Here is a 14,609-nt window from a genome sequence, read left to right as displayed (position 1 = left end):
CGTGAATGTGTACGTTGCCGTTTTCCACTGTGAAGAATAAAGCCCGAGTTCATTGCTGAAACCCAGGTCTCACTGTTTTGTGCTTCGGTTCTGTTAGCCCGGACCACTAGATGCAAGTTACCTGCCGCGAGCGACGTTATTACACTGAAACCAGCTCGCACCCAACTACAGAGTAACTGTATGATCACTGAGAGAAAGAAAGACAAGAGATGAATGATACAATGATATAATTTTTTTTATTATTTATCACCTTTATAATTCTAGTTGTGCCACCAGAGTTTATTTAGCATGTCCTTAGGAAAGCGATAAATATTATTACATACATTTCTCTTATTACCACATCCAGCGTGAACAACAATCAATACAACTGAGAGAAAAGACCTGAGTTTAACATTAAATTAACATAAAAAAATATTGCATATATTTATTTTTTCTAGAATATATAATTTAGAGAATACTGATATAATGCATGAATATATCTGTTAAATATTATGCAGCTAAGTGTGCTTAGAAGATGAGGAATATCAATTTAGTGTTGTGTGAATATAATATTTTATCTGTGCCGTTTCCCACCAGACGTTTCTGATGTTGTGTCCTGTGAGTATTTATCATTCTCCTGAGTTGTTTTACAGGTTTCATAATCATTGAAAAACTTCCTCCTTTTGTTGATCAAAACCTGTCAGCCAGCATAAAAGAGATTCTTATGAAGATCTCTATCATTTTTATGAACTTTTCCCTGTGTCAGAACATTATGGTTCTTATTTTAAAATGCATGCTACTTATGTTTATTGAGCTTTTTTTAAAATCTATTAGGAGTAGTTAGTTATGATCTTAGGATGATAACATTGAGAATCAAATAAAATGGTCCATGGAATATTTTGACTGAAAAAAGTAAAAACTGAGCTTGTTTTTTAATCTATATAGAGTAGAGTAATGATAACATTGAGAATCCAATGTGTGGATTAATTGTGGATTAATTAATTGTGGAGCTTGTGTTATCCCATTTCTGATCATAATGCATTCCAGAATGATTTAACTTTACAAACCAGTGAAGTATTTATAAAGAACTACTGTACATACAGTAAGTGCACAATGCTGGGTTCTGACATAAATCTATAAAAACATGCAGGAATATACAGATCCAGACCTGTATATGATTATTTAAAACAGTATGCTCATTACTAGTCATTAAGTATAATCCGTAGCTTTATGTCTGAGTCCTTCCCTTGATCATCATTTAGACCCGTCTGAATCCGTTATGTTGGGATCCCGTGTAGTTATGGTCAATCAAACCACGGGACCAGAAGAGACACAGCCACCAGGAGTAAAGCGGTCAGCACACTGATCTTTCTGCTGACTTCAGCTGATGAAAATGCTGCGTTACAGAGAAAACAGAGCAGAATTCATCATTCAATGACATTTGGAAATGTTCCTGAAGCTCAGAGTACAGTATTAATTCATAGTTTCTGCCACGGCATTATAAGAACACCAGGTTTGTAGTAAGTTCTAATGTAGTGATCTCGTTTATATGTAGTGTTTGTTCTCGTGTTCTATGTATTTTGTTCAACATCACTGTTTTAGTACTTTACGGGACTTTAAGTTTGCACCAATGCGGATTCTTTAGCCTGGCATCGGTTTACCCTCGATCAGCCCTCTTCTGTGAGTTTAAAATCTTTGCTTAATTTAATCCGTATTCATGAAATCCACCCTAAGTGTTTCTCACGCTGTTTTAGTGATTTAATTTATGCTATATATGGATCACAAGTGCCCAAAACTTGCATCTTGAAAAATCCATGTGTACATTAGCATTCTCTCTAATAATACAAACTCCTAAATATTGCTTATAGCGAGGGTTATTACGCTAGTTTTTTAGTTGGGTCACTCTAAAAAACACTGGGTTGTTTCAAGTTAAATTTGGGGCAATCCCAACCACTGGATTACATTTTTAAAGACAATTTGTTAAAGCTGGGTTTGTCCATATTTGACCCATATTTGAGTTGAAACAACCCAATATTTTTTAGAGTAAGGGCTGTAGAATAAGGTCATGCAGAATAAAGCTTTAATACGTGCTTTATAACAGCCAAGAGCCTAGTGATGTGCACGCTAATAAATAACTCATTCATAGTAAAATTCTTACCAAATTATCTTCAAATCAGAGTCTGAATTTTGTTTGTGAAAATGGGGAATTTGCTATTAATAAAGAGCTCTTGGACTTGTTGATCAAATACTCATAAAGTGCGACACTTACCTGTACCATTTATCACAATTTCATTTGTGAAGATCTGGAAGGGCAGTGTGTTGTTTTTGGCTGCTCGAACTATAGTGTTCACTATCTGGGTGCTGTTGGGTAGGAGGGTGTTCGCCGCAAATGCAAGATCCATAGAGTTTCGGATGGTGGGCACACTCCTTGTTTTTACATTGGCATCACTGGAGAGAGTTTTAAGTCAAAAATCATCCATTAAACCTGAGAATTATGTTAAATCAAAAGCTATCTCTGAGAACACATCTTCATACCTGAAGCTTGTTACAGTTAAGATGCTGAATAATCCAGGGTAATCAGCAATGAAATATGGTTCGAGCTGCAAAACAAGAGTCATTTAGTTTAGACTACACTGGCAAAAGCATGTTTCCCCAAATAACGAGGTGAATAATCACACTTACCCCTTTTTTTATAGTGCTCGCCCTGGTCTGAAACTCATTTGAACTTGAGTTTGAAAGAGCAGCCACAAAGGTTCCATTGGTCAGGATTCTCAATGGGATTATCTGCAGTGATTCTACAAAAATGATTTAAAAAGTGTCACAATATGCTCATCATTTTCATGGCAATTAGAAACAGGGCATATCAGACAACTTACTAATGACAGTAATAGTGTTGACATCAACAATAAGGTTTAAGGTTGAGTTTGAAGCTATTGCTGCTTCTTTCAGAGTCTCCACAATGGCATTGTTGGTGGGAATGGGTTCGGTTGACGTTTGGTTAAACACTAACTCAACCTCCGCTTGCACATTTTCATCTGCCCGGGTTTTGGAGACCAATCTTCTATGAAAACGACACACCATAAATGCTTAGAAAAATCAAAATACAGTAGATCTTCCCAAATGTTCTGCTTTGTTGACAGTAATGAGTATGCTAATATTAATAAATGTGTTTCTAGTCAGAGGAAATCAAGTTTAGGTGTTTAGCGCAAACAGTTCCAGTGTGTGTAGTGATGATGAAATATATTACATTGAATGCAAGTTGTTTTGGATAAAAGTGTCCGTTTAATGCATAAATATAAGTTTATATGACATGCACACAATCTGTCTGACATCGAAAGCATTTAAAAAATAAATAATTCAAGTAATGAAGCAAGCTATTAACTTACATGAAAGCTTTTACAATGGTCCTGATGAAACGCTCTCCATACTTTGTTCTGTAGACGACATCAAACTATAAAAACAGGAAGTCAGTTTTATACATGTTTCTAAATATTCTCTGAAAATGAAACCTGTTCTACAGGTACCTCGGCCCTACAGAAGATGAGCAGTTTTAAGGAATGGATGGATGTCCTGCAGTTTGAAACTTACCGCAATCTGTACCTTTATGGCAAGGTTTTTAAATTCTGGGGTTTGCGAGTTTGAAAGTGCTGGAACAAATATCGCAAAAATTACAATCTGGATGGCTACTGTTGGTGGAGGACGTGCTGGTTTTGTAGTGGTGGTGCTGGTGGTGGTGGGCGTTGTTGTTGTTTGTGTGGTAGTTGTGCTTGGTTTGGTTGTAGCTGTAGTAGGACTTGTGGTTGTAGCTGTAGTAGGACTTGTGGTTGTAGCTGTAGTAGGACTGGTTATAGTTGTAGCTGTAGTAGTACTTGTGGTTGAAGTAGCACTGGTAGTCGTGTCGTTTGGATTTACTGTTGTGTGATTGGATTATATGAAGATTATAGTTCAATAAAATGAATAGTTAAAAAAATTATCAAGACTAAGCTAAGCAAGATAAATTAAACAAATAGTGTATAAACAACAATTATAGTCTACAATAACAATACAGAGTAAGGCAAGGCAAGTTTATTTATATAGCACATTTCATACACAAAAAAGAGTAATACAGAAAGCATTCTAAATCATTTTGAATGACATTGAATTGATTTTGTTTGTTTGACTTACCTACTACAGTGGTGATGTTAAGGGTGGTGTTACCCTTTAAAAGACTATCACTTATCGCCATATCACTGGGTACACTTCTAAATGTTACATCCATATTAGTGATGATTGATCCAGCACTACAGAAGAAATGGAGAAGAGAAAGAGTCATTGTCATCTAAATAAATACAATAAGACTATGTACAGAAAGTTTCAATGCATTTGTTTTTAGATTCACAAATTCCCTTTGGAAGATTTGGAATAATCGTGAAAGCCCACACATAGATCTCATCACACCATCATTGAGTCCGTCTGGAATTACATGAGGAGAAAGTTGGAGTTGAGACTTAAGCTGACATCCACAGAACTGTGGAAGCCTTTCAAGATGCTGGAACAACCTACCAGCAAAACTACTGTACTGTTTATAGGTTAATGTCTAGGGAAATCAAGTCTCAATAATGGTGGGATCAGATCTGTGTGGTTCACACCTACTGTTAAAAGACTCCTATTTCATACCAAAAAAAAAAATATCACAGATTTGTTATATAAATGTTTGGAAATCTAAAATTGTTATTTTAAAATTGTACACATTGTCTAGACTTTTTATCTGAAACCAAAAAATATTTTCTTCTTATAAGGAAATACCCACCGGAACGAAGTAACATTCAATTCAATGAAGGAGTTACTAAATGCATTTTTAAATATTGGCCCAATCTGTGGAAAACAGTTTCACAATGTCAGATTCAACATTTAGTTATCAATTATACATTTTGACAATAGTCAAAGACATAAGACATGAACGACAGCCCTTATCTCTTGCTAAATGTGTACTTTTGTATTTTCAACTATAGTTTCTGTTAAATATAACATATAAATGCACAAATGAAATAGAACACTTATTGCAGTGGAGTACAAATAACGTCTCAGTTATGTATGCAACCCTCGTTCCCTGACGAGGGAACGGAGACATAACGTCAGTGACTGACAAATGGGGGTTGAACACTGGGAAGAACACTGGGGTGCCAGCTGAAGGTGGATTTTTAACCCCAGGAGTGGCAAGACTGCCAACCTTGCCAAGGGAAAGACACCCGCTCAGGGAGGCTTACGGTGGAAATAGACATGTGGGGGTCGCCCAGAGGGGGAACCATGCACACGGGGCCCTTAACCATACACGAGTCTCTGGGCTAGATAGGGCAGATTTACTGGCGTTTTCAGTGCTGGAGGAGCTCTGGGCTTCCGGGGAAGCTCCCCTGAGAAGAATATCGCATGTATCCAGTCCGTGGAGTGGAATGGCGAGCAAGCGAAGACACCTGAGCCTAGTCCATTACCGGCCACTTGTAGAGGCGTAGTACATAGTCGGACACAGGCTCCACTCGGAGATTGTCGCCCAGCCTGCAGCTCTGCAGATGTCTGTTAGCGGAGCGCCATGTGATAAAGCCCAAGATGAGGCCACACTCCAGGTGGAGTGTGCCCTGACCCCAAGGGGGCATGGGAGCCCCTGCTGCTGGTATGCCAAAACAATGGTGTTCACTATCCAGTGGGACAACCTCTACTTTGAGAGAGCCTTTCCCTTCAGCTTCCCACCATAACAGACACAGAGCTGGTCTGAGGTCCTAAAACACTGCGTCCTGTCTACGTAAGCGCGGAGAGCGCATACTGGACAGAGCAGTGCCAAGGCTGGGTCTGCCTCCTCCAAAGGCAGCGCTTGCAGGTTCACCACCTGGTCTCTGAACGGAGTGGTGGGAACCTTGGGCACATATCCAGGTCAGGGTCTCAGGATCACATGAGAGTCACCCGGCCCGAATTCCAGGCACGCTTCATCAACCGAAAATGCCTGCAGGTCCCCCACCCTCTTGATAGAGGCCAATGCGGTCAGGAGTGCTGTCTTCTTTGACAGGAACTGATCACAATGGCTCAAAGGGAGGCCTCTGCAGAGCATCTAAAACTACTGCAAGGTCCCAAGAGGGTACGAGGGGGCCGCAAGGAGGATTCAGTCTCATCGCCCCCCTCAGGAACCTGATGATCAGGTCGTGCTGACTTACCTTTTTGTTCTCAAAGAAATTGTGGTGGGCAGATATAGCGGCCACATATACTTTAAGGGTGGGAGACCGCCCTCATTTCAACCCTTCTTGGAGGAACAAGAGCACTGACCCGATCTGGCATTTCCAGGGGTCTTCTTGGCGAGAAGAACACCAGGTGACGAAGAGGTTCCACTTCATGTCTGGTAGACTCTGCCCTAGCGGAAGTGATGGTAGCCACCACCGCAGGTGGGAACATACTCAAACCTGCCACGTCCCGTCTAGGAGCCACAAGTGGAGGTCCCAAAGATCGGGAGGCGGGTGCCATAGAGTGCCCCGTCTCTGAGATGGGAGGCCTCAGAGGAATAGGCCAGAGAGGGGCTGTCGCAAGGAGTAAGAGTTCTGGGAACCAGGTCCTGGCTGTGCCAATATGGGGCGACCAGAAAGACCTGCTCTTTATCCTCCCTGATCTTGCACCGAAGCTGTGTGAGAAGGCTCACTGGGGGGAACGCATATTTGCAAAGGTCCCGTGGCCAGCTGTGTGCCAGTGTATCCGTGCAGAGCATGTCCTCGGTCAGGGAATAGTACAGGCTGCAATGGGACGAGTCATGGGAGGCAAACAGATCTACCTGTGCATTGCCAAACTGATCCCAAATCAGCTGGACCATCTGGGGATGGAGTCTTCATTCTCCAGGGAGGGGCCGAACCCATGAGAGCTCGTCGGCTGCATGATTCAGTTTTCCCGGGATATGGACAGCTCAAAGGGACCTCAGATGCTTCTGACTCCATAAAACGAGATGGCGGGCAAGTTGGGACATGCGGTGGGAGCGTAGACCGCCCTGGTGGTTGATGTATGCTACTGTGGCTGTGTTGTCCGTCCTGACTAGTACGTGTTGACCCTTCAGCAACGCTCGGAAGCGGTGCAGGGCGAACCGTACTGCCAGCAACTCGAGGCAATTGACATGCAGGCTGTGTTGGGGTCCTGTCCAGGAGCCCGCGGCAGCATGTCCATTGCACATGGTGCCCCAACCCATGGTGGCAGCATCTGTTGATACAACAACATGCCTGGAAACTCGTTCTAAGGGCACACCGGCCCGTACAAAGCTGAGGTTCGACCACGGAGTGAGAGTCTGTCTGCAGGCCAGAGTCACTGGGACCCGGAGCATGCCAGACTGCCATGCCCATCTCGGGACTCGATCGTGAAGCCAGTGCTGAAGCAATCTCATATAAAGCAATCCGAGCGGTGTTACCGCAGCTGCAGATGCTATATGCCCCAGGAGCCTCTGAAATCGTTTCAGTGGAACCAGGCTCTTGCTCTCGATCTGACGGAGGCAAGTCAGCAGTGACTGCGCACGCTCGCCGATAAGCTGCACGCACCTGGCGACCGAGTTGATCTCCATACCGAGAAAAGAGATCCTCTGCACTGGGCAGAGTTTGCTCTTCTCCCAGTTGACCCAAAGACGGGCTAGGTGCTGGAGAACAAGATCTCTGTGTTCACACAACTGCTCCCGAGAGTGCCTCAGTATGAGCCAGTCATCAATATAGTTCAGGATGCGAACCCCGTGCTTCCTGAATGGCGCAAGGGCTGCCTCGACTATCTTGGTAAAGACGCGAGGGGACAGAGATAGCCCGAATGGGAGGACCGCACACTGGAATGCCCATCCCTCGAAAGCAAACCATAGGAACGGCCTGTGTCGAGGTAGGATGGAGACATGAAAGTAGGCGTCCTTCAGGTCGATCGCTGAAAACCAATCTGCCGGACGAACGTATTCGAAAAGGCGTTTCGCTGTCAACATCCTGAACAGAAGCCTGTGAAGGGTTCGGTTCAGGACGGGCAGGTCCAGGATTGGCCGTAACCCACCAGTTTTCTTGAGTACACTGAAGTAGGGGCTGTAAAACCCCAAATCCATTAGGCTGGAGGGACAGGCTTGATTGCACCCTTCGCCAATAGGGTGGCAATCTCCACACGCATGAAAGGGGCACTGGGCCCCACCATTGTATAGCGGACTCCCGGAAGCAGGGAGGAGCCTGCGTGAACTGAATTGCGTAGCCGAGCCCAAGCTGAAGCCAGGCTCTCAGGAACTGCACAAGCGGTCACATGAACCACAGACGTACCCCGGGTGGGGCAGCGAGGCAGCGTTACCGGCCTGGACGTGGGATGCGTAGCGGCCCGGTGTGGGGGCACAGTTAACGGCTGCGCCCTGACAGAGGAGACCAGGGAAGGACTTGTGTTCCACTGGGGTCTGCTCTGAGAGGAGACTGGCGACAGAGAGGGATGAGAGCGGCGGGACCCGAGAGCGGCGGGACCCGAGGGTGGCGCACACTTTCGTCACCGGTCTCTGGGTGCGCAGGGATGGGTGTATCAGTTCTTTCTTTGACCACGTTAGGGTGCTGCTGACCCGTGGGCCAGCAGCAGAACAAAATATTCTCCCCAGGCCCTCCACCGGGGGAAGGAGCGCTCCTGCTACCGTCTCCCTGAAAGAACTGCCCATCCCTGAGCTGTCCGCATCAGGAGTGCCGTTTAGCCTGGTGTTTTTTTTTTGCAGGCTGCGGGGCTAAAGCAGACTGGGGCGGATTCCTGCGGCATGCTGTCCTGACGCGCCGCCCCCAAAAACCAATTGTCCAGCCTTGAGCATTTGGGTCAGAGTGGAGGGTTCCACTCCAGCCTGAGACTGCCCGGGAAAGCATGGCTGTCAATTCTGGGTCCGACTCGGGCATAGCTGCACCACCCGGAGGCGGCAGCAATGCCAAATCATCATCCTCAGATGACTCCAGCCCACCTTGTGATGCGGCGATCGACATCTCCTTGTCATCCGCGTCGCCAAGCGAGACAGTCGGGATGGCTGGGGCCGGCACCACTGCACACGCTTGGAGGGACGGCGGGTTCGGTGCATCAGATGGGGGTGTGGGCCGAGGCATGAGCTTCGGGGCTTTGTTCCACACCGTCACCCTCAGGTCACCCTGACGACCAGCTAAAGTGCCACCTTGCGTAGAGACGGCTGATTGGGGTGTGGCATAGGGGACTTTCGCTCCAAGACGGAGCTCATTGAGCCTCCACCGCAGCACGGAGATGGCCATGTTCCCGCAGTGGGAACACGACTCATCCACAAGCACTGCCTGATTGTGCTGAAAGCCCAAACACGTCAGGCAGTGATACAGCGAAAGAGATCGGCCGCACCCAGAAGCACATGGGCGAGACATCCTGAAAAGCACGTGCCACGTGTGAGCTCTTTTTGTGAGAGGATTAACCTCGCAGTCGATGCTGAAGCGCCAAGGGAACACAGCCCGTATCTAGCATACCAGCTGGATACGGGTCGTCAGATCAGCAGGCAGGAAGTATGCGATCGCTGGAATGCGTCGTTGACACCAACACCGTCTGGAAGGCTGCTCGTCTCGAAGAAACTGACAGGGTCTTAGAAGGCTTTGTGGAGTGAAGAGTGTATGTGCTCTTGGCTCTGAAGCAGAAACATAATGCGAACATTCCTGTTATACCCACGCAGTGGGGTGGAGTTATACATGTTATACCCACGCAGTGGGGTGGAGTTATACATGTTATACCCACGCAGTGGGGTGGAGTCCGCTATGCAAATTCTGCATGACCATGGCATTGGCACTGCCATAGGGCACTTTCTTAGATCTCGAAGTTGATAGGCTTCTAAGCGAAGCCCCCATTCGTCAGTCACTGACGTTACTTGGAGTGACTGAACGAATGGGAAACATACATTATTTTCCAATAGGGGGTGCAAATAGTTTGCAATAATATTTACATTAGGTTGCTGAATAGAATATTTCATACATAGTACTACATACAATGCAAATGATTTGTTACAATTTAATTTACATTCAGTCACACTACGTACCTCATCCTCAACTCGCTTTTTTCTGTCATTAAAGGCAGCGGAAAATGTATTTAACAGTTCTTGATCAAAAGGTCCATTGCTGGAAAAGCTAACACGAACTGTAGATATAGGACCAGCAGTTGTAAATGCTGTTGGTGTTTGAGTTGTATTGGCTGTTGGTGTTTGAGTTGTATTGGCTGTTGGTGTTTGAGTTGTATTGGCTGTTGGTGTTTGAGTTGTATTTGCTGTTGGCGTTTGAGTTGTATTTGCTGTTGGTGTTTGAGTTGTATTGGCTGTTGGTGTTTGAGTTGTATTGGCTGTTGGTGTTTGAGTTGTATTGGCTGTTGGTGTTTGAGTTGTATTGGCTGTTGGCGTTTGAGTTGTATTGGCTGTTGGTGTTTGAGTTGTATTGGCTGTTGGTGTTTGAGTTGTATTGGCTGTTGGTGTTTGAGTTGTATTGGCTGTTGGCGTTTGAGTTGTATTGGCTGTTGGTGTTTGAGTTGTATTTGCTGTTGGCGTTTGAGTTGTATTTGCTGTTGGTGTTTGAGTTGTATTGGCTGTTGGTGTTTGAGTTGTATTGGCTGTTGGTGTTTGAGTTGTATTGGCTGTTGGCGTTTGAGTTGTATTGGCTGTTGGCGTTTGAGTTGTATTGGCTGTTGGTGTTTGAGTTGTATTGGCTGTTGGTGTTTGAGTTGTATTGGCTGTTGGTGTTTGAGTTGTATTGGCTGTTGGTGTTTGAGTTGTATTGGCTGTGGGTGTTTGAGTTGTATTGGCTGTTGGTGTTTGAGTTGTATTGGCTGTTGGTGTTTGAGTTGTATTGGCTGTTGGTGTTTGAGTTGTATTGGCTGTTGGTGTTTGAGTTGTATTGGCTGTTGGTGTTTGAGTTGTATTGGCTGTTGGTGTTTGAGTTGTATTGGCTGTTGGTGTTTGAGTTGTATTGGCTGTTGGTGTTTGAGTTGTATTGGCTGTTGGTGTTTGAGTTGTATTGGCTGTTGGTGTTTGAGTTGTATTGGCTGTTGGTGTTTGAGTTGTATTGGCTGTTGGCGTATGAGTTGTATTGGCTGTTGGTGCTTGAGTTGTATTGGCTGTTGGTGTTTGAGTTGTATTGGCTGTTGGTGTTTGAGTTGTATTGGCTGTTGGTGTTTGAGTTGTATTGGCTGATGGTGTTTGAGTTGTATTGGCTGTTGGCGTTTGAGTTGTATTTGCTGTTGGCGTTTGAGTTGTATTTGCTGTTGGTGTTTGAGTTGTATTGGCTGTTGGTGTTTGAGTTGTATTGGCTGTTGGTGTTTGAGTTGTATTGGCTGTTGGCGTTTGAGTTGTATTTGCTGTTGGCGTTTGAGTTGTATTTGCTGTTGGTGTTTGAGTTGTATTGGCTGTGGGTGTTTGAGTTGTATTGGCTGTTGGTGTTTGAGTTGTATTGGCTGTTGGTGTTTGAGTTGTATTGGCTGTTGGTGTTTGAGTTGTATTGGCTGTTGGTGTTTGAGTTGTATTGGCTGTTGGCGTTTGAGTTGTATTGGCTGTTGGCGTTTGAGTTGTATTGGCTGCTGGTGTTTGAGTTGTATTTGCTGTTGGTGTTTGAGTTGTATTGGCTGTTGGCGTTTGAGTTGTATTGGCTGTTGGCGTTTGAGTTGTATTGGCTGTTGGCGTTTGAGTTGTATTGGCTGTTGGTGTTTGAGTTGTATTGGCTGTTGGTGTTTGAGTTGTATTGGCTGTTGGTGTTTGAGTTGTATTGGCTGTGGGTGTTTGAGTTGTATTGGCTGTTGGTGTTTGAGTTGTATTGGCTGTTGGTGTTTGAGTTGTATTGGCTGTGGGTGTTTGAGTTGTATTGGCTGTTGGTGTTTGAGTTGTATTGGCTGTTGGTGTTTGAGTTGTATTGGCTGTTGGTGTTTGAGTTGTATTAGCTGGTGGTGTTTGAGTTGTATTGGCTGTTGGTGTTTGAGTTGTATTGGCTGTTGGTGTTTGAGTTGTATTGGCTGGTGGTGTTTGAGTTGTATTGGCTGTTGGTGTTTGAGTTGTATTGGCTGTTGGTGTTTGAGTTGTATTGGCTGTTGGTGTTTGAGTTGTATTGGCTGGTGGTGTTTGAGTTGTATTGGCTGTTGGTGTTTGAGTTGTATTGGCTGTTGGTGTTTGAGTTGTATTGGCTGTTAGTGTTTGAGTTGTATTGGCTGTTGGTGTTTGAGTTGTATTGGCTGGTGGTGTTTGAGTTGTATTGGCTGTTGGTGTTTGAGTTGTATTGGCTGTTGGTGTTTGAGTTGTATTGGCTGTTGGTGTTTGAGTTGTATTGGCTGTTGGTGTTTGAGTTGTATTGGCTGTTGGCGTATGAGTTGTATTGGCTGTTGGTGCTTGAGTTGTATTGGCTGTTGGTGTTTGAGTTGTATTGGCTGTTGGTGTTTGAGTTGTATTGGCTGTTGGTGTTTGAGTTGTATTGGCTGTTGGTGTTTGAGTTGTATTGGCTGATGGTGTTTGAGTTGTATTGGCTGGTGGTGTTTGAGTTGTATTGGCTGGTGGTGTTTGAGTTGTATTGGCTGTTGGTGTTTGAGTTGTATTGGCTGTTGGCGTTTGAGTTGTATTGGCTGTTGGCGTTTGAGTTGTATTGGCTGTTGGCGTTTGAGTTGTATTGGCTGTTGGCGTTTGAGTTGTATTGGCTGGTGGCGTTTGAGTTGTATTGGCTGTTGATGTTTGAGTTGTATTGGCTGGTGGTGTTTGAGTTGTATTGGCTGGTGGTGTTTGAGTTGTATTAGCTGTTGGTGTTTGAGTTGTATTGGCTGTTGGTGTTTGAGTTGTATTGGCTGTTGGCGTTTGAGTTGTATTGGCTGTTGGTGTTTGAGTTGTATTGGCTGTTGGTGCTTGAGTTGTATTGGCTGTTGATGTTTGAGTTGTATTGGCTGGTGGCGTTTGAGTTGTATTGGCTGTTGGTGTTTGAGTTGTATTGGCTGTTGATGTTTGAGTTGTATTGGCTGTTGGTGTTTGAGTTGTATTGGCTGTTGGTGTTTGAGTTGTATTGGCTGCTGGTGTTTGAGTTGTATTGGCTGTTGGTGTTTGAGTTGTATTGGCTGTTGGTGTTTGAGTTGCATTGGCTGTGGGTGTTTGAGTTGTATTGGCTGTTGGTGTTTGAGTTGTATTGGCTGTGGGTGTTTGAGTTGTATTGGCTGTGGGTGTTTGAGTTGTATTGGCTGTGGGTGTTTGAGTTGTATTGGCTGTGGGTGTTTGAGTTGTATTGGCTGTGGGTGTTTGAGTTGTATTGGCTGTGGGTGTTTGAGTTGTATTGGCTGTGGGTGTTTGAGTTGTATTGGCTGTTGGTGTTTGAGTTGTATTGGCTGTGGGTGTTTGAGTTGTATTGGCTGTGGGTGTTTGAGTTGTATTAGCTGTTGGTGTTTGAGTTGTATTGGCTGTTGGTGTTTGAGTTGTATTGGCTGTTGGTGTTTGAGTTGTATTGGCTGTTGGTGTTTGAGTTGTATTGGCTGTGGGTGTTTGAGTTGTATTGGCTGTGGGTGTTTGAGTTGTATTAGCTGCTGGTGTTTGAGTTGTATTGGCTGTGGGTGTTTGAGTTGTATTGGCTGTGGGTGTTTGAGTTGTATTGGCTGTGGGTGTTTGAGTTGTATTGGCTGTGGGTGTTTGAGTTGTATTGGCTGTGGGTGTTTGAGTTGTATTGGCTGGTGGTGTTTGAGTTGTATTGGCTGTGGGTGTTTGAGTTGTATTGGCTGTTGGTGTTTGAGTTGTATTGGCTGTGGGTGTTTGAGTTGTATTGGCTGTGGGTGTTTGAGTTGTATTGGCTGGTGGTGTTTGAGTTGTATTGGCTGTGGGTGTTTGAGTTGTATTGGCTGTGGGTGTTTGAGTTGTATTGGCTGTGGGTGTTTGAGTTGTATTGGCTGTGGGTGTTTGAGTTGTATTGGCTGTGGGTGTTTGAGTTGTATTGGCTGTGGGTGTTTGAGTTGTATTGGCTGTTGGTGTTTGAGTTGTATTGGCTGTGGGTGTTTGAGTTGTATTGGCTGTGGGTATTTGAGTTGTATTAGCTGCTGGTGTTTGAGTTGTATTGGCTGTTGGTGTTTGAGTTGTATTGGCTGTGGGTGTTTGAGTTGTATTGGCTGGTGGTGTTTGAGTTGTATTAGCTGTTGGTGTTTGAGTTGTATTGGCTGTGGGTGTTTGAGTTGTATTGGCTGTGGGTATTTGAGTTGTATTAGCTGCTGGTGTTTGAGTTGTATTGGCTGTTGGTGTTTGAGTTGTATTGGCTGTGGGTGTTTGAGTTGTATTGGCTGGTGGTGTTTGAGTTGTATTGGCTGTTGGTGCTTGAGTTGTATTGGCTGTTGGTGTTTGAGTTGTATTAGCTGGTGGTGTTTGAGTTGTATTAGCTGCTGGTGTTTGAGTTGTATTGGCTGATGGTGTTTGAGTTGTATTGGCTGTTGGTGTTTGAGTTGTATTAGCTGGTGGTGTTTGAGTTGTATTGGCTGGTGGTGTTTGAGTTGTATTGGCAGTTGGTGTTTGAGTTGTATTTGCTGTTGGTGTTTGAGTTGTATTAGCTGTTGGTGTTTGAGTTGTATTGGCTGTTGGTGTTTGAGTTGTATTAGCTGTTGGTGTTTGAGTTGTATTGGCTGTTGGTGTTTGAGTTGTATTAGCTGGTGGTGTTTGAGTTGTA

General features: G+C 44.6%; 1 protein-coding gene across 1 annotated transcript; it reads right to left on the bottom strand.

Moving 5' to 3' along the window:
• Positions 1–988: 988 nt before the first annotated feature.
• Positions 989–5,609, bottom strand: LOC137077673 (uncharacterized). Its single transcript, XM_067445261.1, has 9 exons — positions 5,448–5,609; positions 5,194–5,303; positions 3,652–3,890; positions 3,504–3,510; positions 2,856–3,040; positions 2,662–2,774; positions 2,515–2,579; positions 2,249–2,427; positions 989–1,375 (listed from the first exon to the last, which is right to left on the bottom strand). Exons 1-9 carry the CDS (start codon positions 5,607–5,609, stop codon positions 1,284–1,286), a joined length of 1,152 nt encoding a protein of 383 aa, XP_067301362.1. The 3' UTR covers positions 989–1,283.
• Positions 5,610–14,609: the final 9,000 nt, after the last annotated feature.

The sequence above is a fragment of the Pseudorasbora parva genome, chromosome 1 (assembly GCF_024679245.1).
Source record: "Pseudorasbora parva isolate DD20220531a chromosome 1, ASM2467924v1, whole genome shotgun sequence".
Lineage (NCBI taxonomy): Eukaryota > Metazoa > Chordata > Actinopteri > Cypriniformes > Gobionidae > Pseudorasbora > Pseudorasbora parva.
This window is presented reverse-complemented; position numbering and strand designations above follow the sequence as displayed.

Excerpts from the sequence above, each read along its gene's own strand:
- LOC137077673 (XM_067445261.1), bottom strand. The coding sequence starts at position 5,609 with ATGCCCCCTTGGGGTCAGGGCACACTCCACCTGGAGTGTGGCCTCATC. Across the intron at positions 5,304-5,447 it reads TACGCCTCTACAAGTGGCCG|CCCAGAGACTCGTGTATGGT; the intron begins GTAATGGACTAG and ends TGCCCTATCTAG. Across the intron at positions 2,580-2,661 it reads CGAGCACTATAAAAAAAGGG|CTCGAACCATATTTCATTGC; the intron begins GTAAGTGTGATT and ends CTTGTTTTGCAG.